Below are 25249 nucleotides of genomic sequence, written 5' to 3'. Positions count from 1 at the left end.
CTATCTGCAAACACTGCTATGTGTTTTCTCTGTCAACAGAAAACAGATAAATTAGTGTACCCACCACCCTCTTTATAGCCTCCCCCCACCCCCGCAAAAGTAAATGAAGCAGTTTTGGTTCACGTTCATTTTGCATTGCGGGTTTCTAAACTCGGTTCTCCCTTTTACAGCTTAAAAATACATTTTTAGTGAGAGTCTTTATTGAAAACAAACTGTTGAGTAAAGAGTTCAGGATTCATAAATCTTTCATGCTGTTGCCTTCCTGTGACATGACCACCACTCGAACGCCGTCAACTCGTAAACTATATCCGGTCCTGCTTGCCATTGGCACTCGATAGCACATCCTTGTTTGTCAGTGTAACATGAGGCTCCGTCCACCTCCTGCAGTCAGGGTTGAAGTGCACTGCAAATAAGTTGTTGACCAGACTTTCTTTTTTTTTTTTTTTAGACGTGGAACATTTCAGTTTTCTTTGACGCTCATAAGAAATCAGAGTTCTCCTAGGGATTATTTGAAAGAATTTTAAATCATCCTTGGATCTTTTCTCACTTTGAACAAGAGAAAGTGATATGACAGGATATGACTGAGATGAAAGCTTCCTCACTTCTTTCTGGTTGCAGAGCCTGAGGCCAAAACAACTTTCAGGCCAAAACAACTCTGATGCTCTCACGGTCTGATCTCAGTCGAATGGCAGCTTTCTACAAAGCATAACGCAATCTGCCTGTTGAAGAAACAAAAACCGCAATCCAGGGGGAAAGTTATGTGATTAAACTGAATCGTTATTATTAATTCACAGATATTTTACTGAACCTACACGAGCCAGTGGCAAACAATCCGTTGAAGAAATATGCGACAAGAAAAAGACTAACAATCTCCTTGATGTTTATTGATTTAAACACTGTGGGCTTTAATTTGATCATTTTTGTTCCCAACAAGTTTATTATTCATTACTTGTACAAATTTTCCATGCCAAACTAAGTGAAAAACCTGTTCCCCTCCTCGCCTGTGTGTGTGGGGGGGGCACGTGCCTTGAAAAATGAACAGGAACTAGTGGATTTTCAGTTTTAGTATAGTTTCTGCAATTTATTTATACAATGTCATGAAAAAGTTACATTTTCAACAGACATCTTTCAGATTATCAAACGAATGTGTAAATACACAAAGCAACTTATTATTTTTATTAAGTTCTAATCTATTAAAGCCAACCTGGCTCTGTGGAAAATACTACCCTCCTTGTTAAATTGTGTGCTTAAACTCATTTTTTGGTTCAGTTTCACAAGCTACACTGAGACCTCATTTAAAGGGAATCACTGTTGACCAAAAGAAAGCAACGACCCATATCAGATTTTCCAAAAATAGCTCTTGACAAACAAATACGTCAGAAAATACATTGTGAACTGATGAGACAGACAGTTGGGATAGTGTGCTTCTTTTCATAAAGCTAACTCATCATTTCTGAAAAAGAGCATGAGACCAGTGGGTGTTGGTGGTAGTGTGATGGTCTAGGGATACTTTGCTTCACCTGGATGTGGAAAACCTGCTGAAATTGATGGATCTGAATTCTGCTCTGTTGCCAGAAAAATATGAAAGAGAATGTCCAGCCATCAGGTCATGACCTTAAGTTGTTTGACGATGCTACCTTATAAAGAAACTGGTTCAGGTGGATATTTAGCTTTAGCTGTGTAACATTTGTGGTCAAGTGGCCACTTTCTACAGAGTTTAACTTTAATCCACCTCTTGATGAAACAAAACCCGAACCACACTGAAGAGGAAGATTGGATTGGGTTAACCTGATTAAATAATTGTTATTTAGAGTTTCATTTCAACTTAACCTTTATTTTGGTAAAGATCACCCTTTCCCAGCACGTCCCATTAGGAGAAGGAACCAAGGCAGACCCAGAATTTTGAGGAGGGTTTGTGGATGCTTTGAGCTCCCCCAGATTAACCTGGAGAGTCACTAGGAGAGGGTTTTCTTGCTGGACCTGGTTCCTCCATGACCCTTTCTCTAATGAAAGAAAAGCAATGGTTGCCTGTAGAAACGTATTCCCATGGTTTTAACATAAATCCCAAATCTGTTTGTGTACACAAGACTGTTTAAAACTACAGCAACGACTGCATTTTTAAAACGACAAGGGAAGTTGTGGGAACATTTGGCATCAATATGCTTCAACAATTCAAAAAATGGTCATTCAAAACGCTTCTACATTGTCTAGTCTTTGTAAGGTTTCTAGTAATGGAAACCAGCCAGAAGACACATAGTTTTAAAACCAGATATGCATTTTCATGGACTTGCAGAGGCCTGTACTCTCCCAACAGTAGTTTGTGTGATTTAGCTTCTCAAACTGTTTAAAGTATTTAGGGTTGTGGGTTTCTAGATTCATCTGAAGCAGTTGGGACATGACAGTGTTTTATGTGTGGTGCAAAAATGCTTTAAAAAAATTCTTTTGGACCTTTATTACTGTAAATGTGACACAAGAAAATATTTATTTAAAATTGCATCTTTTATTATTACCAGAAATAATCTGTGTTGTAAACATTAGCTGTAAAAGTGTACCGTTATAGTGGATATTATTATTGACCCTTTACAGATGGATCTGGTTTAAAAGTGCCCAGCTCCGGTTTGGGACTTTTACAGCTGCCTAAAAGTGACAAAACATGGCACCCTGGTCTATGATGCTGCTGTGCCATTTATTGAACGTGAAACACTGTTTCCGCTAATGAGCAATTAGTGGAAACAGTGTCTAAATCAGGGCTGATAATTTGTGGACGTGCAGGGATCTCACATGGCAGATTGTTGGTTATTGATTTGGTGCACTGCTGCTCCAGGAGAAGACATTTTGACATCAACTTAGGTTTCAAGCAGGCACTTATTTTTTATTACATGTTTTTTTTTATTGTAGTGTTATAATAATGTGTTTTTAAACCATTTGGAAATTCTTTATAATTTGCTTTCAAAGAGACAACACATCTTGCAGCTTTTTCTAGTAGTCTTAATGATTAGTTTTTCAGCTTTTCTGATGGTCCGTTGAAGTTTTTCTTTGGTTTGTGGCTGCTTCACAAATACCTCGTCCATAAGCAACTACTAACAAAATGTAGTGCATTAAAAATTATGTGTTAGATTACCAGAATCTCAGTTAAAGATGAACAGTAAATGCAACATGTTATTTTCAAATGATGATTTCAATAATTAACCATGAATTAATTGTGCTTAACCACATTTTCTGGATAGCTAGCTTCAGATTCATGAGCCAGACAAAAGTCTCATGATTGCTGAACCTGCATATTTAAGAAATAACTTGGAGATAACCTGTCAGCACAAAGTAAGCTAAAAGATCTCAAGAAAAGTCTTGAAAGTATTATGAACGACTTTGTAAGTCCAATTAAACCACTATCCCACATTTTGGGGAAAAAAATGAAATAGTGGTGAACTTTCCCTGGAGTATCCAGCCTACCAAAATTACTCCATCAATGACTCATTCAGAAGAACATCTAAAGCACCGCAGGCTTCGCTTAACAGTGTTCATAATTCAGCAATATGACATCTATGAGGGAGTTTTGAGCAGAAAACTACTGCTGCCAAAACAATAACACAGAGGCCTCTCTTACATCTGACAAAAAAAAAAAAATCTTGGTAATCCCCGAGACCTTTGGAAAAGTTATCTGCGAACTGATAAGTTTAGACATGGAACTTTTTGGAATGCATGTGTCCCGTCACAACGGATGTAAAACAAATAGAAGAATGCAGTGACAGTCAGATGTGACTGCGGTAAGGGGTTTGTCAGAGGGTTTGTTCATCTTGATAAATTTAGCGTTTTAGCAGAAAATCCCAAAGGATACTGTCCGACCAGCTGTTCCTCCTCTTAAGTTCAAGTGAACCTGAGTTATGCATCAGGATGATTATCCATAGCACATCAATAAGGTCCACCTCTGAATGTCTCAAAAGCAAAACAACATGAAGATTTCTGAGCGGCCTTGTCAAAGTCTGGAATAAAATCGGAATTAGATGCAGTGGCATCACCTTAAATGAGACATTCCTGCTAAAAAAAAACCCAAAAAACTTTAATATGGCTGAATTAAGACAATTCTGCAATAAAAGAGTGAGATAAAAGACTCAGTAGTTTTCGCAAATTCTATACATCAGTTTAGAGCCTAATTACTCTTCTGCATCTGGACAGAGTGATTATCCCCTTCACTCAGTGAGATTGATTGAAAACTATATTTTGTAATTTGTTTTTTTTATGTCTGATAATAAGACTGGTTTGACTTGACCCATATAAGTTTCAGTAAAAAAAATAACAAGAAATAATCTTATTTAATAAAATCTAGATAATAGAGGAAAAGCATAGAGATTTTTTACAGTAGTCCATGTTATAGAGCCCATTGCTCACTTTTTGAAATAATCATTTTGAACTTCTGCTTTTAAGACAATACTCCTACAAGCCATGTCCTTCAGGGATCTTGTGATCTTTCTGTGGTTCACTTAGCTTCCTGACTTGGACAGAGTGTTTGTGTCCATTCATGCTCCTCTCCTGAAATGCTCTTTGTACAAATAAAATAGTCACCATCCCTCCCAGTGCCCCTTGAATCTCAAAACTTGCCTCACTATTTGGGTAATACAATCAGACCAGATGAAGAATCTCCTCTGCATCTCTGTTTACGCTGGCCTGGGATTACTCAGACGTCAACAGAGTAGGTGTTTCGGGTCAAGCTGATTGTCACACCATTGCGTCAGTCAAGAAAGTTCTGAACGCATCATGGAATCTGATCAGCAACATCAGGCAATGCCACCTTTTGTTGTTTGTGGAGAATAACTGATGTCTTTGAGCTGCACTACAACCATCTTTTGTCATCTGGAAAAAAAAACTAATCACAAGACCCTCTCCAAGTAACAAAACAAAACAAAAAACCATGTCAGATTGCTTATAGATGGGAATGAATGAGATAAATCTGGCTTGCGGTGTGCAAGAAAACATGATCAGTTTCTGACATTACGCAACTCTGTGCTGAGCTTGAAAGGAAAGAGGATTACTGAAGATGAGATTCAGGGGGAAGAGGACAGTACTGTAAATGCAAAGCAATTACAGGTCACTGCTAGGTTTTTAATGAGTTACTAAAAGCAGACACCAGACATGTTAGGACAAGTTACGAAGACCAGAGTAAACAGACAATATGAAACCTAGGAGCTCCCTGATAAATGTGCTGTAAAAAAAAAAGTGAGGCAACTCTTAAAAGAGGACGGCCTTGCACTTATGTAAATATAGCAGCCCTAGATAGATGAACCACATCTATCTAGCAAGTCTGCCTCAGACTTGCTATTCCATGTATTAATAGGATCAATATTAATACTATTAATAATAGGATTAATAGGATCATTTAGGATCAGAGAATGTATTTTAGTAAAACTGACCACAAAGTTTTTGTGCTTTAAATAAACAAGACGCTGTGCAAAGCTGCAGGTTGATGGTAATTGGACATAAGCCACGAGTCATGTCAGGTTCTCTGAGTGAGAGCAGCAGTCAGGAACCTGGTTTGACTCCTCAGTCCTGATGAGATTAATGGCTAACCTCCCTCTGGCTGCTCCATTTACGGAGCATGTCAGGTTTTTTCTTGGAACGAGCATACTGCCGCCTCAGTTCTCACCTGCAAACATCTAAAATACGACGCCGTCCCAGCACGAGCACCTACGTGCGTGTTGGTACATTTCATATGTCAGTCATGTGGCGGGTATGCAAGCTTTGCAGCTGTGATGTCAATTTTTTTTTTTTTTTTACCTGACCCCCTTCAGACATCTCACCTCTGACCTCAGTCCTAGCCAGTCGCCACAGCTTCGGATGGACTATCTGTAGCAGTTCAGGCTCTCGGATGTCAGTGGAAGGACTCTGTAAATTCTGGTTTTGACCTGCAGAACTCTCCTCTGTCAGCTAACATGACGATGTTAGCTGGTCATGTTATGTTAACATGACCAGCCACATAACGAAAAAATATTATTGTTAGAGATGTACCAATCAATTGGCCACACATTGGAACTGGACAGTTTTCCTGTGATTAGCTCTGACTAGTGATTGGCACAGACACTGAAAAATATTTTCTTTCTTCTCTTTTTACTTGTATTTTCTAAATAAATCAAATTTTGTGCTTAAGGTTAAAAATAAATCTAATAAAGATTAGAGCCATATGTCTATCAAGGATGTACCCCACCTCTTACCGAATGACTGCTGCAGGTTAAGCTGCTATAAACGATGGGTGGCTGGACAGATGGTTAGGGACATCTGCTTGGAAGGATAAATTAGTATATTCTTGTAATTCTTTCATTTTCTTTTAAATAAAAACTGCAAATTCTGCGGAGGACCTTTTGTTTTTACATGAGTCACTCTATAATCCATAGAATAACAATTAGGTCAGTCAATATTTCCTAAATTTAAAGACACAACTGTTTGTTAAGCCTAATAAATGATTTAAAGTAACACATTTTAAAATTTATGTTAATTAAGTTAGATCTTGATTAACCCTCCTTCATGGACCATTCTACATGCTTCATTACATGGCTGAATTGTGGTAAATGTCTCAAACCTATAGCAAACCAAAAGCAGTCTTAGCACACAGAGCATGAAACCAAAAGGTTTCATGGTTCTATTTTATGTCACATCAAAGTTTATCGATTGTCAAAGATCCTAAATAACTGCTCAGATAAAAATAATTGCTTGAAAGTGTACACTTAAGTAATAAAGATGTACATTAAATAGTCAAATTACCATGTTTTACTATGCGGTTTCTTTAATTCACAGTGCCTTCTGAAGAAGGCCTTAGAGAGTAAAAGCATTTCAAAATGCAACTTGCGAAATCACAAAAACAGGATGTAAACAAAACAATGCAGAAAAGTTGACTAAAAAATGAAAAGCAAACAAAACCCAATTCTTTGCTATGACAGTTCATTTATCAGTGTTTACACTTGTGTCTGATACAGATGACTAAAAGCAATGCTAAACACTATCATTTTGAGACAAAAAAACTTTGAACCTTTTGATTTAATTATCTCTTGCACAATGTTGTACAAATATTATGGAGAGCAAAGTGAAAGAAACACCTTCTCCAACCCTACATATTCATTTTTGCACTCTAGAAGTAGTGTGACAGGACTGATTTCTTTTTCTCCCCCCTCTGGACCTATATATACAGTATATATATACTTTATATATATATATATTTGTTTTTTTCTTTTTCAGTATGAATTCCTACAGATACCACAATCTGTCCACTGGTTGTTGCACAAACCCAGTCCAGACTTACTATAGCTGTGCGAGCCTTAACACCAGCACACTGTTGGATCTCGTTTTAAAACTCTTGAATGTTCCCACATGGGTTGGAGCAAAAGTTGGCTGCTATTTCGGTGTTTCGTGTTCCTGTCCTGGTTGTCATAACAGTGGCGCTGACCAGGGCTTCTTCATACCAACGCCTCCCCGGCCATCAACACACCTTATGTAACTCCACTTACACGGCAACATGTCCAAGTGTTTCCATCGGTTACTAGACCACCAGCCCACTTTTCATTGGCTAAGAATAACTGAGACTGTCATTCTAAGATGCTGTAGCATATTTTAAAGAGAGAGGCAACTTGTCTGATGTTTAATTTAAAAAAAAGTGTGAGACTTTGGAGTGTGCTTCTATAAATCCTAGTGACTTATGACAAATATTTCTTATTTTAGTTACAGTAGCTTGATAAAGTATTAATAACTTCACCTTTTTCACATACTTGTGATGATACAACTTCAAACTTTAATTTGTTTTGTCAGGATTTATGTGGGTTAACCTAACAGTCATGTTTTCGGACTGTGGGAGGAAGCCGGAGTACCCGGAGAGAACCCATGCATGCACAGAGAGAATATGCAAACTCCAAGCAAAAAGACCCCAGGCCGGGAATCAAACCCTGGACCTTCTTGCTGCAACGCAACAGTGCTACCAACTGTGCCACTGTGCAGCCCATATGTAATTCCATGACAAAAAAAATGATACATGGTTTCAAAACTAGTTTATAAATACATTTGGGATTCTAATAGAATCACCTTCTGTGTATTTTTTTTTTTTTGGAAATCCATCTATCATTTTCCATCCCCTTCCACAGTTATTTGCTACCCTAAGTTGGACTGTCGCATAAAATCACAACAGAATATGTTCCACTTTGTGGATGTAACTTGACAGAATGTGAAAAATGTCAAGGGATGTGAATACTTTTGCAAGTCTGTGTGAGGTAAAGTTACTTGCCTTACTGGAAGGATAGTATTTGATGTTTTCATAATATTAAAAGCTCCCTCTGTAATATGATTTCTGCTATTAGTCACAGCTTAATTTCCTGCATTCACTGAGTAAGGTCAGTAATAACTTAATCATGACAAGCTTAAATCATTTTATTTTTATTTATTTAATCATTTTTTGCATTTTTCCATCACTGCTTGATTTTGCAGTACATTTTCCACTTTTTGACTTTTCGAAAGAACATTGGCTGCTCTGAACATATGAAGGCTTCAGAAAGTCTCCTAGTGTTTTTGTAATCTGCAGCCATGCCATCCATCCATCCAGCGTGCCAAGCTGTGGTGTATCTTGGGGTTTTGGAAGTGCCAGGGTGTCATTTTTGTCTGAATCTTGTGCAACATTTTTATGCTGTAAACTGTCAATTCCTTTGCGGAGAAGCCTATCTGCAGGAGACAAAGCTCACTATACAAGGGTTCTGATGGTATCACAGAGATCCACACATATCCAGATGCAGATCAACCACAGAAACCCAGTGACTCGCTCATTCTGCAAACACCCATAAACACACACACACACCCCCATCCACCTTGTGGTTTATACCGTGTTGTGTGGGGTACCTTGTTTATTTATTTTTAGTCAGAGTGCACTGATCGATGGCAGTGGTAAACCCCAGAGTCCACAAGCCTAAATTTAGTGCGTCTGGTAGAAATTAGCTTGAAACTGCTCTAAGTTATCTGGAAAATGTGTCTAAACTTGTCATTTTACTGCTTTTTGCAGTCTAGTCACATTTTAAACTTGTCAAGATCATTACTTTTCACCCTTAACCTGAGATACTCTGCTCTTTTGCTAATCATTCAGTTTTTCCGAGAAAGGTTTTAGAAATAGAGGATAAGCTTCAGTCCATGTTCACTTCATAAACTTATTTCTATTGACCTGATTGTAATCCGTTTGGTCAGAGGTCGCCTCTGTGTCTTTGCTTCCCCTGCTGGGATTGTTGGTGTAAAATGGCATTTTGACAGGTGAATGACGTAGGCAGAGAATTTTTGTGACCTCATGATGTCGCTCATGTCTCTCAACGGCGTGCGCACGGTGTCGGTGATCGGAGTTAGTACTTGAAGAACTTCGTCCAAGGGAAAAGCAAAAGAGAAGCCGTAGAGCTGATTGTAAACGTAAACACATGCAGAGCGTTTTTCCAAGAACTCTGCCTCAATGCAGGATTCATGGTCCTGTAGATTCCCAGGAGTTTTCCACTAGCCTCCCCACCGCAGTCAGAGTTACTCCACCGGCAGCTAAATCAGGTCATTCATCCTAGAGGAAGCACAAAAATGTCTTTGTTCGTTGAACTTGATTGGAGTGTTTAGTTTGAATTAACATGGCGCTTGGAGATCTCTTCCATAAATCTATAAAGTTGGTACTTCCTTTATTGGCTCTTAAATAAAGTTATGTAACTGGGGCTCACCCAGATGGACGTACCTGTGGTTTCCAATCTGACAGGGGACTCATTAGCTGAAGTAGCAGTGATTTATCCAGTTGCTTTCATTATATTGGTGCAAACTTATGCAATGATGCATGATTCTGAGAAAACCAGAGGCTCCGTGCGTGTGCATGTGTGTGTATGTGTGTGTGCGTTAAGACTTCATACCACTGCCAAAGAAAAGCATTTTTATGGTTGACAAACTAGTCTTACCTTGAGGTTCATTTAGTTACAGTTGTAGAGCTTTCAACATAATTTATGGTTTGTAAATGCAGTAAGTGTAGTTTAGACTTCCAACCTGGCTGGAATCTTCAAGGCCTTTTTGTTCATTTTGGCGCAAAAAATAAACTAGCGATCAGTTCTTGGCACAGTCAGTCATAGGAAAAAATTACTCTTGTCTTTTATTTCTAGGGTTTCACATATGAGAACATAAAAAGATGATCTCGTCTAAACAGTTTTAATCCGCTTGTGTGTTTAGTACCGATTTACAATAAATGTCACCTCAATGCAAATTTATTTTCAATAGCCAGGCAGTAAACATTATTAGGACTGGGGTCTACAATTTTTACAATCCAGAGAGACACTTTTTTTCCCCCTCCATCCAGTTCCATAAAATTTGTTTAGAGCTGGGAATGTTACATGACCTTTAAATAAACATCTCAGAACTTTTAAAGAGCCACTATTATTTTTATATTATTAGGCTTTAAAATATTGAAAAAGCGTAAATCCAGAGTTGGTTGGACACATTTTCTTAAACTGCATATTGATATTTGTGAAAAATTGTTTTAAGAAACACATAATTTCCAACTTAAAGACAAGGAAAAAAATGGATTTAGAAATAGCTAAAACTTAGTAGTGTATCTATATTTAAAAACATTTGTTTGTTTTCTCACTTTTAGTCAAAGTTAGTAGGAGCCGTTGTGCAAGGTCTAAGAAATCACATAGGAAGTTTAACTACCTTTATAACCATCTCTGGGATGGAGCTTGCAAGTGTGCTATAATGCAGTGTTAAGGATCAATTAGAAGGAGAATGAAAACGAGGCTGTGCAAATCTGTTTTCTTAATTGTTTGTTTTGTTTCACTTTATCCCTTTGTAGACACGTAAGTTGACCAAAGCGGAGCGGCAGCGTTTCAGCGAGGAAGTGGAGATGCTGAAAGGGCTGCAGCACCCAAACATCGTACGTTTCCATGACTCCTGGAAGTCAACAGTGAAGGGCCACAAGTGCATCATCCTCGTGACTGAACTCATGACCTCGGGCACGCTCAAGACGTGAGTATCTGGAACCTCTTCTTTTCATTCCACATTTTCATTCTTTTTGACTCAGATTATAAAAGTTTTTATTCTATGTAACACTTGTGTATCCCAGGAATAAGTACAGCTGTGTCATGGCTGACAGCTTAATTTCCACTTTTAACCTCTTTGTACCACAGTCTCATTTTTGGAAATTTGACAAAATTCCATATATCTCAGGAACTACTACCAGTGTATTTGACTGGTTCAGGTATCAAAATAAAGGTAATATTCCAGAGCATAGAGGTCTAAAAATCAACATTTGTACTACTGAGAACAAATACATATGGCACACAGTGGAAAAAAATGCAAAATAAAAATAATAAATTCTAATAAAATACATTACGTAATGTGGATTTTCCTGAGTCGGAAAATCAGGAAAACTGGTTGGAAAAAAGTCGGAATTGATTCGGAAAACCAAACCTACAGGGGAGATTTTCTGCCGCCCATTGATTGATTTGGGTGATTGACACATCTAACAGCCAATAGAATCAGGGAGATTACAAAATCACGTAGCAACATCATTCACCAATCACAAACGAGCTAAAACGTATTTGCGCAACCGACCGGAAAGCTCCAGCTGTGCGCTAACAAAGGAAGTCGTTTGAGTGTATAGGCGGTATCCATGGAGACACAAAAGTTGAAAATAGTGAGAAATCACATCAGCGTGACACAAAAACAATAGATTATAGTACCTTAGTGGAAATATTTACTGTAACATGGATTATGACCACGAAACAGCAAAGGTAGGACTGAATTCATGTTTTTAGCTTCGTGAAATGAGCTTTTTTTTCATCTTTTGCTGCTGGTTCAGTGAGTTTTGCATGTAGCCTGGTGCATCTAGTATTGTTGGAAACGGCAGAGCGTCGGTTTTACTCAGATAGTTTGCGTTCATTGGGCCATGTTGCACTGTCATTGCTGCATGTTTTACCGGGTATGCCTCTTTAGCCTCGTTAGCATCTAATTATGTTTTTATTTATCAAGCTACTTAGTGTTGAAGCTGAGTGATGTTGAGGTAGAAAATATTGTTTCTGTCATTTAGATGAGCTTTTTCCCCGATACGTGGATATGCAATATGCCTATATTGGTAAATGTGATGTGTTTTTAATTGATTTTGTTGGGGCAAGTGCTGAGGCGCCAAATGTGGGTATTCATGTTAGTATAATGTTAAAGTAGTTGAAAATTACAGAGCAAAAAAAAAAAAAAAAAAGAGTTCTACTTTCAAAATTCTGTAAACTTGCTAAGTTTAGAACTCCCTTTTGGCTGTGAGAATACAGGATGAACTACTTTATGGCTCTTAAAAGCTTCCGCTTCTCACTGTGTAATATCTGGGATATGTTTAGGCCGATGTGTTGAATCATGCCTCTCTGTGTTTCAGGTATTTGAAGAGGTTCAAGGAGATGAAGCTAAAGCTGCTGCAACGCTGGAGTCGCCAGATCCTCAAGGGGCTTCACTTCCTTCACACACGCACTCCCCCCATCATCCACCGGGACCTCAAGTGTGACAACATCTTCATCACCGGCCCCACTGGCTCTGTTAAGATCGGAGATCTGGGGCTCGCCACTCTCAAAAGTGCCTCATTTGCTAAAAGTGTCATTGGTGAGTAATGCCTGGTAGTAATGGGACATCCGCAGAACACAGCCTAGCATGTCGTGCGTTGTAATTGTTGGAAAATCGTTCAAAATGACACTCCTTTACTTGTTTGTTGTTCCTTCTCTCAAGCAATCATAGCCTCTGTTTAACTTTCTGCTGGATTTAAAAAGCTATTTAGTTCTCAGATTGGCTTTAATTAAGCTGGAAATTGCTCTATCAAGTTAATTTAGAAAGTTGCAGGAGTGAGTTTGAGAATGATTTGTTTGTTCCTTCACAGACGGCTGCTCAGATTTAGTCAACCAGGTTTTAGTGAAACACTTTACGGTCAAGCAAACTAAAAGGGGAAACAGCCTTTCACCACCAGCAGGACTCCGAGGCTTTTGGTTTAGTCAGTAATATGGCTTTAGTACTATTCATAATTATTAAACACATTGTCATGAGACGGCGACTACTGTTTTTGGTACTTTTTCATTTTTAAATCAAGATTTTTATGAGCATTTTTCTCAATGTTGGTGATGAATGGCTGTCTTGACACTTTTTATTTAGTGGCTAGGATGTTTCTGAAATTGCAGATGGGTTTTTTTTTCCTATCATAGCTCGCATACTTCTGAATTAAATTTGAAGACTGCGTCCAGTTGCACCATAGACTTTGTAAATTTTTGTGGCTTGAAGAAGCAGCTTGTCGATTACTGTTGTTATTTTTAATTAGCAATTAAGATTCCACACTTTTTTTGTTGTGGTGTGCATTTTTTTTGTGTTGCACACAATATTTTTACCGTAACGTCACTATAAACAAATGCCTCTTCCCTTAGAAAATAGACTTTTGAGCTTAAACTTTTTCATTTCTTCTAAAGGTTGGTTCCGTATTTTCTTTATATCTACTATGTATCTTCAATATTATGTGGTCCCACTCAAAATATGTTACTCTGAGTTCACATGAACACCAACAGAGCGACTATTATCTTCCAATGCTACTCCAAAGTCAAAAATACTATCACCCCAAATTAAATAACACATGATCACTTTTCTCTACAACTCTCCATCTGCTGTTTCTGCTACTTTAAGCTATTTCTAATCCTGTGCAGTATTGACAAAAACTTGCTAGCTACAGGTGATAATAACTTCTGATTCTGCGAATGCTTTAGATCTTTTGTTGGTTAGAGCTTAGAGGGCCCATTTAGTCAATAATAAAATAATAAGAAAGTATCATGTTTGTAAGATGCTGTAAACATATTGATCCAAATGCTTTTGAATAAATCTAATGCCCTGTAATCCCTGGCAGGAACTCCGGAGTTCATGGCCCCAGAGATGTATGAGGAAAAGTACGACGAAGCAGTGGACGTCTACGCCTTGGGAATGTGCATCCTGGAGATGGCCACGTCCGAGTACCCGTACTATGAGTGCCAAAATGCTGCACAGATCTACCGCAAAGTCACCAGTGTAAGTAAAGGGGAAAAATCCTCCCATCTATTTAGCATAATGGTCCCCATGTGCTAGCTTTCTTTCATCTGGAATCTAACCAAGACTTCCTTAATGATAATGTTTGACATCCTGAACAATTAGATAGCAGGGTCTGAAGAGCTTTGTCATGTCTGATAAATGTTAGGAGCTTTGTACAGAACACTACCAGGACATTTCTGTTGCATTCAGGCTATGATTAAGGTGCAACCATGCACATGCTTTACCCATTAAAGGTCTGTGTAAAGCTCCAGTTTGACTGGTTTTGCTTGTATCTTTCAAAGAAACTACCTTTACAGTGTAAAGCAGAGGAATGTTTGAATAGAAAACTAAAGTGACAAATGTGTTGTTCCCTCCAAAACATTTGTTTTAAATGTTTTGGAGGGAACAGTTTAAAACAGAAGTGCATCTGTTTAAAGTGGAGTTGCATACATAAATGAATTTAATTTGGTTCAGAAATACATAATTCTTAAGGGAATTAAAGGTTGTGGTATCTTAAAATTTCTTAAGGGTTTTTACAGATGGTGTGGGCACAAAGTGTCTTCTGTAGCTGTTAACTATGTGGAGAAGCCTCTGAAGAGGATGATAAGTGTTGTCCAGGTCATACTTCAATTTAGGAAGCATCCTTCTTTCTACAATCATCTCCAGTCCCTTGAGTAGATCCAACCATATTTATCAGTTTTTTGAGCTTTTTTAGCCACTAATTATGATGCTGCTACTCCATCAGAAGATGGCAGAAAGACTGCTCTCTCTAAATCAGTGTGTAAAACATATAGAGAAGGCAGGTTTTTTTTCTTCTCCACTACCCGTCCTTCTCAGACTGTGCCACAAAAAACAGCACATTAGTAGCCTCTTAGTTTTTCCTGCTTTCCTTGAGTACTTATTGCTGCAATGATGGTGAGGCTGGGTGAGAGGAGGCGATGGCAGAATTACATGTTTTGGAAATTGTGTCTCACTTTTTACTCTACAAAAAGGCTGTTTCTTTCCCGTGTGTCGCAAATGAAAAGTAAACAAAGTCTGATGGAGGCTGGAAAGTGAGACTGCGACTACTGCCAATGAGCTCAAGCGCGTTTGGCTGCCTCACCAACAGAACTATGATAATGTTCCCTGGACCGTCAAGAGATGTGTAGCAGTTCATTTCTATAACTTTACATCTTTCCCACGATTAACTACAAACTAAAACCTGTGTAGTTCCCACCACTAATGGCTGGCGTCTGCTTGAAGAAGTTAGCTAATTAGATGATCATAAGTAATAAATTAGTCTAAAAATATAAAACAACTGGAAGGAGAAATATTCTTGGGTCCTGTCTGCAGACTCATTCAGGTTCATAATTTGCCTAAAGAACCGAAAAGGAGAGTGTGCTTGTTTCTGTTGGTGTATTTGTGTTTCAGAAATATTGCAGAAAACATACTGACTTGACGAAATTACATTTTGAGAGGAGATGATGCATGCAATTTTAAGGAGGTTCTGTTTTGAATATCCTGAAATTAGGAAAAAACTGCTTGAAGACCTGTTTGCCAAATCAAAAAAGCATTTTACTTATTCCACTTAATATATGTGGCTGAATCCATGCTTTACTCATGCTTCACTCATATGTCATAATTTGCTCTCCTCAGGACGTTTTCCTAGAGATATGGCTGGATTTACACCAGTTTACACAAGAATGCCAGTAAATTCCAACACTGATGTTTTCTGATGAGGCCAAGCTTGCTATGGGAGCTTTATTTAGCATCGTCACAGTCAGAGCTCATTGCTTCTTCATCAACAAACCAGGAAAACTGTTTGTGCATGGAGCTCCTTCTCTGAATGGGGGTTTTGTCACATTGCACTAAAGAGTGGCCAAAACCATTTGAAATTGAATTATTTTTAATACATTAGAATTTAATTTGTAATTGAATAGTGTAAGGTCCTTCTTAGTGGATTAAGCTGAAAATGGCAAAATGTTTGGGTGGTTGTAGTTGGAAAATTTAAATGTATGTTTTATTTTACTAGGAAAGGACATTAAGGGACTTATGTTAGAAATGTGTGTCTAAATAAATCAAAAATCACAGAATATTTAACTTTATTCAGTAAATCAATTTAGAAAGTTAAACTCCTTTGTAGATTGTAGATTTATTTCTGTTAACTTTGCCTCTGTGAGTATAATGAATACCCAATAATTCAGTTTCTTAGAAAATGTGCATTGCATAAGAATAATGAATAAAACAATACTTCCTTCATACTGACATGAGCAAAATGGACTAAAAATTGCACCCTAATTTTTTTTCAGAGATTATTAGAATAAATAAATAAACAAAGCAGCAAACAGAGTTGGGATGACACCAGCGTATTTCTCATGATCTTATCCAAACCTCTCTCACCACAGGAAAGGAGCAGAGTCACAAATTTGATTTAGATCAAGGAAGGGCTGATTTATCCTGAGGGGTCTCATTATGAGGCCAGCTTTAGAAAGAATCCAAAGCTCTCTGAAGCAAGGGACATTTTACAAGTTAAGTACCAGTAAGTAGTTTTTAGGTGTCCTCTGTTTGCGTCTTTATTCTTTAAAAACTTTAACTGAATTACGTTGAAAGGTTCCCTTTATCTAAGCTATCCCTATCAGTCCTCTAAAGATAAAAAACCCCCCCAAAAAACAAAGTGCACTTACGGGGGAAAGTAAACATCTTCATGTCATCTGCGCTTTGTCAAAGATCTGGTCTTTGTCTCTTTGAAACAGGAAGCCGGGAACATCTCTGATAAATTAAATGTGGTTATAAAACCCATCAGTCACTGCATAACATGGCCGTGTTTAGATGTGATAACGTGACGTAGGACTCTGTCTTTAACTGGTAAATAATTATGTTTGAGTGTTGGATCTAACATCTTCCGGATGCTTGCATACCTTTGTGCCATACGTCTTTCCCTGGTTTTTACAGGGATTGTGACTCCTCTGTAATCTATCTGTGCTCTCTTAATAGCGTTCAGACAACCAGCTTGGCTTTCACCATTTGTTCTCTTTTGTGCTTCAGGTAAAAAGATATAGCAAAGACTGAATTCTGGGGATTTTTTTTGTCCCATATTTTTATGATCTGCTGGTGTGATGCTCACCCACATGTCATTCCAGCAAGTGACAGATGTCACAAAGCAGAGGACTGTAGCAACATGCATTGAATTGGGGAAATGGCTTTTACTGGAGATATATGCAAGTGACAGCTTAAATAGTTTTGTTCTTCCTAAAGACAAAGAGGCAACGAGTGAATGAACTGATTTGTAAAAACGGACTATGTGAAACTCTCGTTATGTTTTGTGTTCACAGGGCATCAAACCTGACAGTTTCTACAAAGTCAAAGTCCCAGAACTCAAGGAGATTATTGAGGGCTGCATTCGCATGATCAAAGATGAAAGGTGAAAACAAAAACATACATTGGCTTTTCCACGGTTTGTCTGATCACAATAGCCCTGTGTATGCTTTTTAGATATTTATGTGACACACTATCTCACAAAGGCATCTACCTATGAAGTACAAAGAAAAAGACATGTTGCTTTAATTTTTTAAACACATAATCATGTGGCATGCATTTATTTTTAGCCTTCCTGGATTTAGACCTGAACCTACGTCAGGTCTAAATTTTGACTGGGTCATTCTGACCTGTTGATATGCTTTCATCTAAACCATTATATTGTAGCTCTGGCTGCATAGTTTTCAGTCGCACGCCAGCATCAAGTCTTTTGCAGCTTTAAACAACTGGTTTGTTTAAAGGTTTGTTTTAATGACTGCCCTGAGGTTAGCTCTATTCGTCTTCCTTTTAACTGCAGCAGTTGATGTGCCAACTTCCCTATTGGCTCATCAACTATATATATGTAAATATATATATGTATTTATTTATTTATGTGGCAAAACATAAAATAATAGAATTTTATGACTAGTTTATCAAGGCAATGTATTTTTAGTAATGATCCAGAATCACCCTTGACCTATAAACATTTTTCCCCTAAACTTAAAATATCTTCAGGATTAAGTTACACAACATGAGTTGAAATAAACACAGTTGCTTGTATTTCAGGTATACCATTCAGGACCTTCTGGACCACCCCTTCTTCCAGGAGAACAACGGCGTTCACGTAGAGCTGGCGGAGGAGGACGACATGGTGAAGTCTGGCCTGAAGCTGTGGCTGCGCATCGACGATACTAAGAAGCTTCACGGGAAGTACAAGGACAACAACGCCATCGAGTTCCTCTTCGAGCTCTACAAGGATGTGCCCGAGGAGGTGGCTCAGGAAATGGTAGGCTGGCCCACGGAGATTGGACGTCATTTTTTACAGCTCTGCTGACCCAGTTTGAAGCAGCCTTTAGCGAGGAATTTTTTCGTAATTGGTTCCACATTAGAGTTTTATAACTGTAGTCTGCCTGTAGTTTTAGCAATGGCAGCATAGGAAGTGAATGCAACTGTTCAGTTAGCGTTTGCCACACTTCCAAATATTGGATTAACATTAACAGCCACCTCGTTTGGGTCGGCACTTTTCTCTTTGCGGTGGAGGATGGTTGTTTACACTGCAGGCAATTTCCGGTAAGCTTCTTATAGCCAAACTGGCGCATTATGTACGTCTTGGGGAAATGTTAGCGACTGGGTAAAATTTAAAACTTCAACAGAGTCCATGCGTCCAGGAAGCAATCGTTTCTCAACAGTTGAGAGACCAAACCTTCTGTACGAAGCAGAGTGTAGAACAAGGGGCTGGTTTTTACCAGGCTAGTGGTCAAAGATCTACTGATTGCAGGCGTTACCAGATTAAGTAACCAGATTAAATAACCAACTAATGTCAAAAGAATAATGTTCCTTCTTTCCTCCCTTCCCTCTTCCTTTCCTTTCTCTGTAGTTTATTCCTGACATTTTGAACTTATTCCTTAAAAACAAGCCCGTAAAATATCTGGAAAGTTTCAATGTGGAAAGTATGAATTTTGATCTTAAAATTAGTAGGAACCCTTGAAATGTAAAAGAAATATTTTTTTTAGAGAGTCAAGGTCACACCACAACATTTAATCATCACTGGCTGGAAATGTGAGCAAGCAACTCAGGAAGCAGCTGAGGTCATCCCTTTAATAATACAGCGACTCTTGTGCTCGTTGCGAAACAGGCCCCGATGTTCTCAAAGCAACCTTACCCCTCCACACCCCCCTTAGAGGTCACTTTTAATGAAAAAGCATGCCCACAATTCCTTAATTGTTTACGCCTTTGTTAAAGATTTCATCAAGATCAAATTTGGTATCAGGAGGGGACATCTCGTCCGGCCGCTCTGCTGTAATCTGACTATGTGTTGAGAGGAAGAGCGAGCTACTCTGCTGGACTGAAGAGAACTCGAGAACCTGAAACGACCTAAAGAAGCAGACCGTGTGTCTTGTCGCAAAACAAATGTTGTTAGGACAAACGTTGTTAGCACAAATGTCAGTGCGTGCCTGATCCGGTCAGCAGACCTGCATAAATATTGTACATATTGCATCAACACATGCGCATGCACACCATTTTAATGCACCGTAACCAATGTGTTATGTTTTTTTTTTTTTTTTTCTTCCATTTATTTATTTATTTATTTTTGCAGGTCGTGCTCGGCTTTGTGTGCGAGGCAGACTTTAAAATCGTAGCCAAGGCCATACGGGACCGAGTGACGGCCATCAAGAGGCAGAGGGAGAAGCTGAGGCGGCAGGCGGAGGAGCGTAAAAAAAAGGAGGCACAGGAAGTAATAGAGGAAGAACCAGAGCCTCAGCCACCTTCACCTAAGGTCACTGATGTTGTTGCAGCAGAGTCCCCCCTGTCACCTTTGGCCGCTGTTTCATCCCCCATCACCAGCTCTGCAGACTCTGGTGTCAGCTCCAGCTACCCTACAGAGCCAGAGGAGCCCGAGGCAGATCAGCACTTCCGTGTCCGCAACAACAGCCTGTCTTCGGCTAACTGTGAGCAGCCTGATGTTACAACCCAACATCATGAAACATGTTGTTTTTTTTCTGAAAATAGGGAAATGAGCTTGATTATTTAATGCTTACAAATCCCTTTCAGGTGTTAAGTGCCTGAAAGTTAAAGTCTAAAAACGTCCATTCACTTAAAATAAGAGATTTTTTAAAAGCAATTTTATAATAAAACATACAATGACAAAAAAAAAGTATTTAAGGGTTTATCAGAAGATTGTTATGCAATTTTATTATTATTACTATTGTTAATAAAGCAACATCTGGAGTGCAAGAAAAAGTATTCACACCACCTGAACCTTTTCATAATTTGTGATGTTACAACTACAAGAATCAGTGCATTTAATTTGACTTTTTATGACAAACATAAAGTAGTTCACAATTGTTAAATGGAAGAAAAATGGTTTTAATTTTTTTTAGAATTAAAGAAAAAAAAAATACAACATGTTTTTATTTAACACTTTGATGCTAAATAAAACCCACTGCTACAACTACCTGAAGAAGTTTCCTAATTATTAGATCCCACAAATAAATCCAGCTGTTCTGTGAAACCCTCCGAAGTTTGTTCCAGAACAAGCAACACAATGGAGACTAAGAAACGCAGGAGATAGGTCAGAGAGAAAGTTGTGGGGAGATTTAACGCAGATAAACAATATCCTAATCTTTGAACGTCTCACAGAGCACTGCTCAGTCCATCACTGGAAAATGCAAAGAGAGTGACGCACCTGGTGTGGTAGTACACCCTTCAGTTAGACAAGCAGTCCTAAACATACCCAGGGAGAACTATGATGCAATGATTTAGATCACAGCGTATTCATATTTAAGAGTGGCCCGGCCAAAATTCAGAACTAAGCCAGATGGAACATCTGTGGAAAGGGTTGAAACTTCACTTTCACAGATGTTCTCCATCCAACGTGTCTATGTTTGAGCTACTTTGCAGAGAAGAATCATGAAAAATCTCACTCTCTATATGTGCATCTCTGGTAGAGACATAAATAATACCGACAAGTATGAAGCAGAATATTGTTTTATTTATTAGAAGGAGATTGGATACTGTGTGTCATATTTGTTTCACTTCACAATTATGCAATACTTTGTAATGAGTCTATTAAAGCTCTGTTAGTAGCATATACTACCGAAGCATGATCATTTTAAGATTAACTTTCGATACTGTAAATGAAGGTGCTGAGTTAAGTCTTTCAAACATCAAAATGAACTTTAGAAATGTTTCCATTATATTAAATCTACAACTGCACAGAACAGAGATCATTCAGATCTCATTGTGTACTAGGCCAAAAGACAAAAGTGTGACACTGTAGATAACTGAATTATTCAACCCCTGTAGGTCTTATCTCATGGTGTGCGCGAGGGCTTTGCTGTAGTTACAAAAAATTCAGTGTCAACAACCTCTAATACATTCACAAACTAAGTTAATCTGATCTGATCTAAACGGATTATGAGTTTGTGTGCATGGTATATTGCTTTGAGGGTCATCAATTGCATGTTTGCATGCACAAATTAGGGTGAATGGTATAGTACAAGTAATTTCTTTTCAGGTCACAGCTGGTTACAGTCTAATATTTTTTTGTTGTTGTTTTTTTTGCTTTGTTGAAACAGCTGACTGTGAAACGGACGGCGACCTGAGTTCCTCTGGCCTTCAGGATCCGCTGGAGGCCGGCGGCTTCAACGGGCCTGCGACCCCTCCGACCCCCTCGACTCCTCTGACCACACACTCCAACACCCCCGCTGTAAACGGCCTCGCCATTCCAGCACTTCGCTTCCCCTCGGTGAGCTGCCTCAGTAAAGAGCTTGTTGTCAAAGTGGAATGCTCAGGGGGGTGGCAGAACACACGTCTTTACAAAACCTCATTTCTTTGGGGATGATTGTCTGCACCTGTTGCAACCAAAGCTGACACACACTTGCATTAACAATATGATGTCTGAAAAAAGTCACTGCTCTTTAGTTATTTTGAAAGGAAAGTAGTGCAAAACGTTCATATTGGACTTTGAGCATCTTTGAACGTCAGGTTTCAGGGTTATGACACATTCTTAATTGGATTTTAGGTTTGGGCTTTGGCTGTTGTGTCCCTTAAATCACACGTGGTGAGTTTCTCGTAGTTTTCCTTTATTAGTGGCATTCTTCTTGAAATTCTACCTTAAAAGCTTGTTTTGTGGAAACAAAATTAACAGTTTTTGCGTCAACTGTTTCTCCTGAGCTGTGTTTATATTTGCAGTTCCTCCAGTGCCACCATGTTGTGCTTGGTTTTCTCAGCACTGATTATGGTTCATCAATTTACTATTTAGCTCCATATCAATACCAATGTTTAAATAGCTAATTGGGTTGATATAAACAAAAATCTGGAGCAAAGAATTTTCCACGCTGCCATCTTCATATAAAGCTAAACCAGTTTTCATTTGTTTTTACAGAGTATTGCAGTCTGCAGCAACACAGAACATGGCAGCTCAGGTCCTCCAAGTGGGTTCAACTCTCCTGTGGACAGGTAAAGTTTATCATCTGTCTTCCTTCTACTGTCTGATCCTTATCATATTGCACAATAGAGCCTTGCTCTATCTTTAATATTTACATTAGAGACCTGAAAAATTAGCTTGGTATTTTAGGAAATGTAACTCCCCCTCCTTGCTCCACATCTGTGGGGCTGAAACAACAGGCCTGGGGCAATCGCGGGCTGCTCTGTGTTTTTGTTGAAGCGAGGCACAGTGGACCCTTGCAGCTTTCTGTTCGACTGTGTCTCAGATGTTGTGCAGAGCTGACTTTCCAAGTTAGAGAGATTGTGCAAAAAAGAAATGGGAAGAGATCATTTCGAGGTGTGGTAATTTGAAAACATGACACTGCGGTGGTTCATCATTCAGCTTGGGAATTTGCTTTGCTCTTCAATAGTCCACATACAGTATCTTTACCTTTTAAAAAAAAACAAGGCCTCATTCTTGTTTCTGTCAAAGGGAAGACTATGTCAAAAGAAAAAAACAAAAACACCTGCAGAGGATCTTGGTAACTATTATGTAATAAAAACAAGAAAGTCTTCTTGGCCTTTTGAAAGAAATGGGTGTGGCTGAAGTCTTTTACGCAGAAGTGTAATGAGAGTAATAATAACCAGAAACAATCGGACTCTGTCTTCAAATAAATCATCTTACAGTGTAATTTTTAACATCACCACCATGTTCTAGTGAGAATAGTAAACACAGTTCCGGCTCTTCCTCTGACACAGGTCCTGATTACCTCTGAACAGAACAGGACAAGTGTTTGCAGGATCACCACATAAGTTCACTCTTACTTTGTTTAGCTTATTCTCTGGAGGTGACAACAGGCTTCACTTTAAGCTGAAGTCCACCATGAGGTAGAGAACATTTAAACAGAGGCAGGTGAAGGCTGCCAAGCAATAGGCTGTTAAATGGTTGCAGCTTTCGTCGGGGAGGTGGATGGAGGGGAGTTTGTAACCGCAGTGATCTTAAAAGACCCAGGAGATGCAATTAGCTGAAACTATTTACTGAATGCTCTCCAGCCATCTGAAACCCCAAACCTACTCATAGCATGAATACATGGATGTGTGCTGCTTCCGTCAGACATTCGACAGCTTCCTGTAGACTTCAAAGAAACAGTTCAAACTGCATTGGTTTGACTATAAAAACATCCAGGGAATAAACAAATGCAACGCATTATGCTTTATGTGATACTTAGGAGTGCTGTTTATAATTAGGGATGCTGAATTTTACACTTCATTTGTCGATGACAGCTGTCAATAACGATTTTTAAAGTTCATTTGTGCTGGCTGCCATTAGATTTGAGGTGACATTTAGGCTTCTGAGGATGTTTGCTTTTCAAACAAAGAGGCAACACCAATTTTTTGTTATCTTTTTATTTTTTGCAGCTACGCTTCTGATGTGACATCGGGCTTGAGCGATGGTTACGAAGGCCTATCTGAGAAGGGCGAGAAAACAGCTGCAAGGCGAACGGCTGCGAAGCTGTTCAGGCGAAGGGCGCGCTCGCGGCTTCGCATCACAGGGGTACAGTAAATTAAATAGATTGTCTTCACCTTCAAACAGGCACTTTTATTTTCCCTCACAAGATTAACTAATAAATCAACTTTGACTGAATTATTTCATTAGGCGTTTCTCTTTTTGAGCTTGTGGTCCGGCTCCACGCTGTTTATTTGACTTTGGATCAGCGTCTTTGCTCTTTGTTTTCCCCTTCTGACGACCACACATTATTATTCTCTTCAGAACACTGTGTGATCATTTTAACGACCATGTTTTGGCTGAGTCTAGAATCACATGCAACAACACGTACGTACAGTTCGTCAGAGAGTATACATTATAACATGGGGTTGCTATGTGGTCTGGGTTTGGCCTTTTATATATATATTTTTTGGATCTGGATGCAAAAAAACAACACAAGTATTGTTTATATTTCTTCTTTACTTACTGACAGTAATAACCTACAGATAAATTGACTCTAATTATCAAGGTAAAGTAAGATTTTAAAAAGTTACTTTGCTAAAATTTCTGTTCCTACAGTTTAAAGTCATTTTTTAATAAGATGCCAGACAAATAAGTGGATTTACCTGAGTTTTTTGTTGCTGTCTCTCCCCCACCTGTTCCTGTGCTCTGCCGGTCAGCTGGCTAAAGGAGGGCACCTAAGCTTTTACTCTCACTTAGTAGAAAGAGATTCCATCTGGAAAAAGTTCAAGTGGCAAAACATATTAACAGATACAGTTTGGAAACTATAGGAAATGTGAAAAATAAAAATTGAGTCGGGGAAAATGAAATAATTATGAAATGGAAAATGTTGACTTACTAATATAACACCAGACTCGTCTTTCTACAGTTAAATATGAATATTTTATTCTGTATTTATCTCTCAGCAATTAACAACATTACTGTTGATTCCCTCTGTCTCTGCAGCTTTCTGATAAAGTGGACCGGGTAGTCGAGTGTCAGCTTCAGACACACAATGACAAGATGGTGACCTTCAAGTTTGATTTGGATGGAGATAACCCAGAAGACATCGCTGCTGTCATGGTGAGTCACAAACCAAAGCAATGATAAGCCTATCCCTAAAGCTGTAAATTACTATTTCATACAGCATCTTTGGTCAACTCATCAGGGATAGTCAATAGTGACAGTAAGTTTTTCTGCTTTGACCCGAAACTCCAGAAGAGATGAGTATTGAAAAGTCTCAACACTGAGAATTTTCAGCTAATTGTATAATCAAAAGGTAATTGATTTTACAATTAG

At 38.6% G+C, this 25249-nt stretch overlaps 1 protein-coding gene across 2 annotated transcripts in view; it reads left to right on the top strand.

The window, feature by feature from the left end:
* wnk4a (WNK lysine deficient protein kinase 4a) overlaps positions 1 to 25249 on the top strand; it is a 47629-nt gene that overhangs the window by 10465 nt on the left and 11915 nt on the right. For both annotated transcript variants that reach the window (XM_032574033.1, XM_032574034.1), the window contains exons 3-12: positions 10817 to 10989; positions 12389 to 12609; positions 13886 to 14043; positions 17355 to 17443; positions 18103 to 18322; positions 19634 to 19985; positions 21615 to 21784; positions 22424 to 22497; positions 23884 to 24019; positions 24917 to 25033. In XM_032574033.1, the coding sequence (XP_032429924.1) occupies positions 10817 to 10989; positions 12389 to 12609; positions 13886 to 14043; positions 17355 to 17443; positions 18103 to 18322; positions 19634 to 19985; positions 21615 to 21784; positions 22424 to 22497; positions 23884 to 24019; positions 24917 to 25033 (1710 nt within the window). The remainder of the gene's footprint in view (positions 1 to 10816; positions 10990 to 12388; positions 12610 to 13885; positions 14044 to 17354; positions 17444 to 18102; positions 18323 to 19633; positions 19986 to 21614; positions 21785 to 22423; positions 22498 to 23883; positions 24020 to 24916; positions 25034 to 25249) is intronic.

The sequence above is a fragment of the Xiphophorus hellerii genome, chromosome 10 (genome assembly GCF_003331165.1).
Source record: "Xiphophorus hellerii strain 12219 chromosome 10, Xiphophorus_hellerii-4.1, whole genome shotgun sequence".
NCBI classification, from domain to species: domain Eukaryota; kingdom Metazoa; phylum Chordata; class Actinopteri; order Cyprinodontiformes; family Poeciliidae; genus Xiphophorus; species Xiphophorus hellerii.
This window is presented reverse-complemented; position numbering and strand designations above follow the sequence as displayed.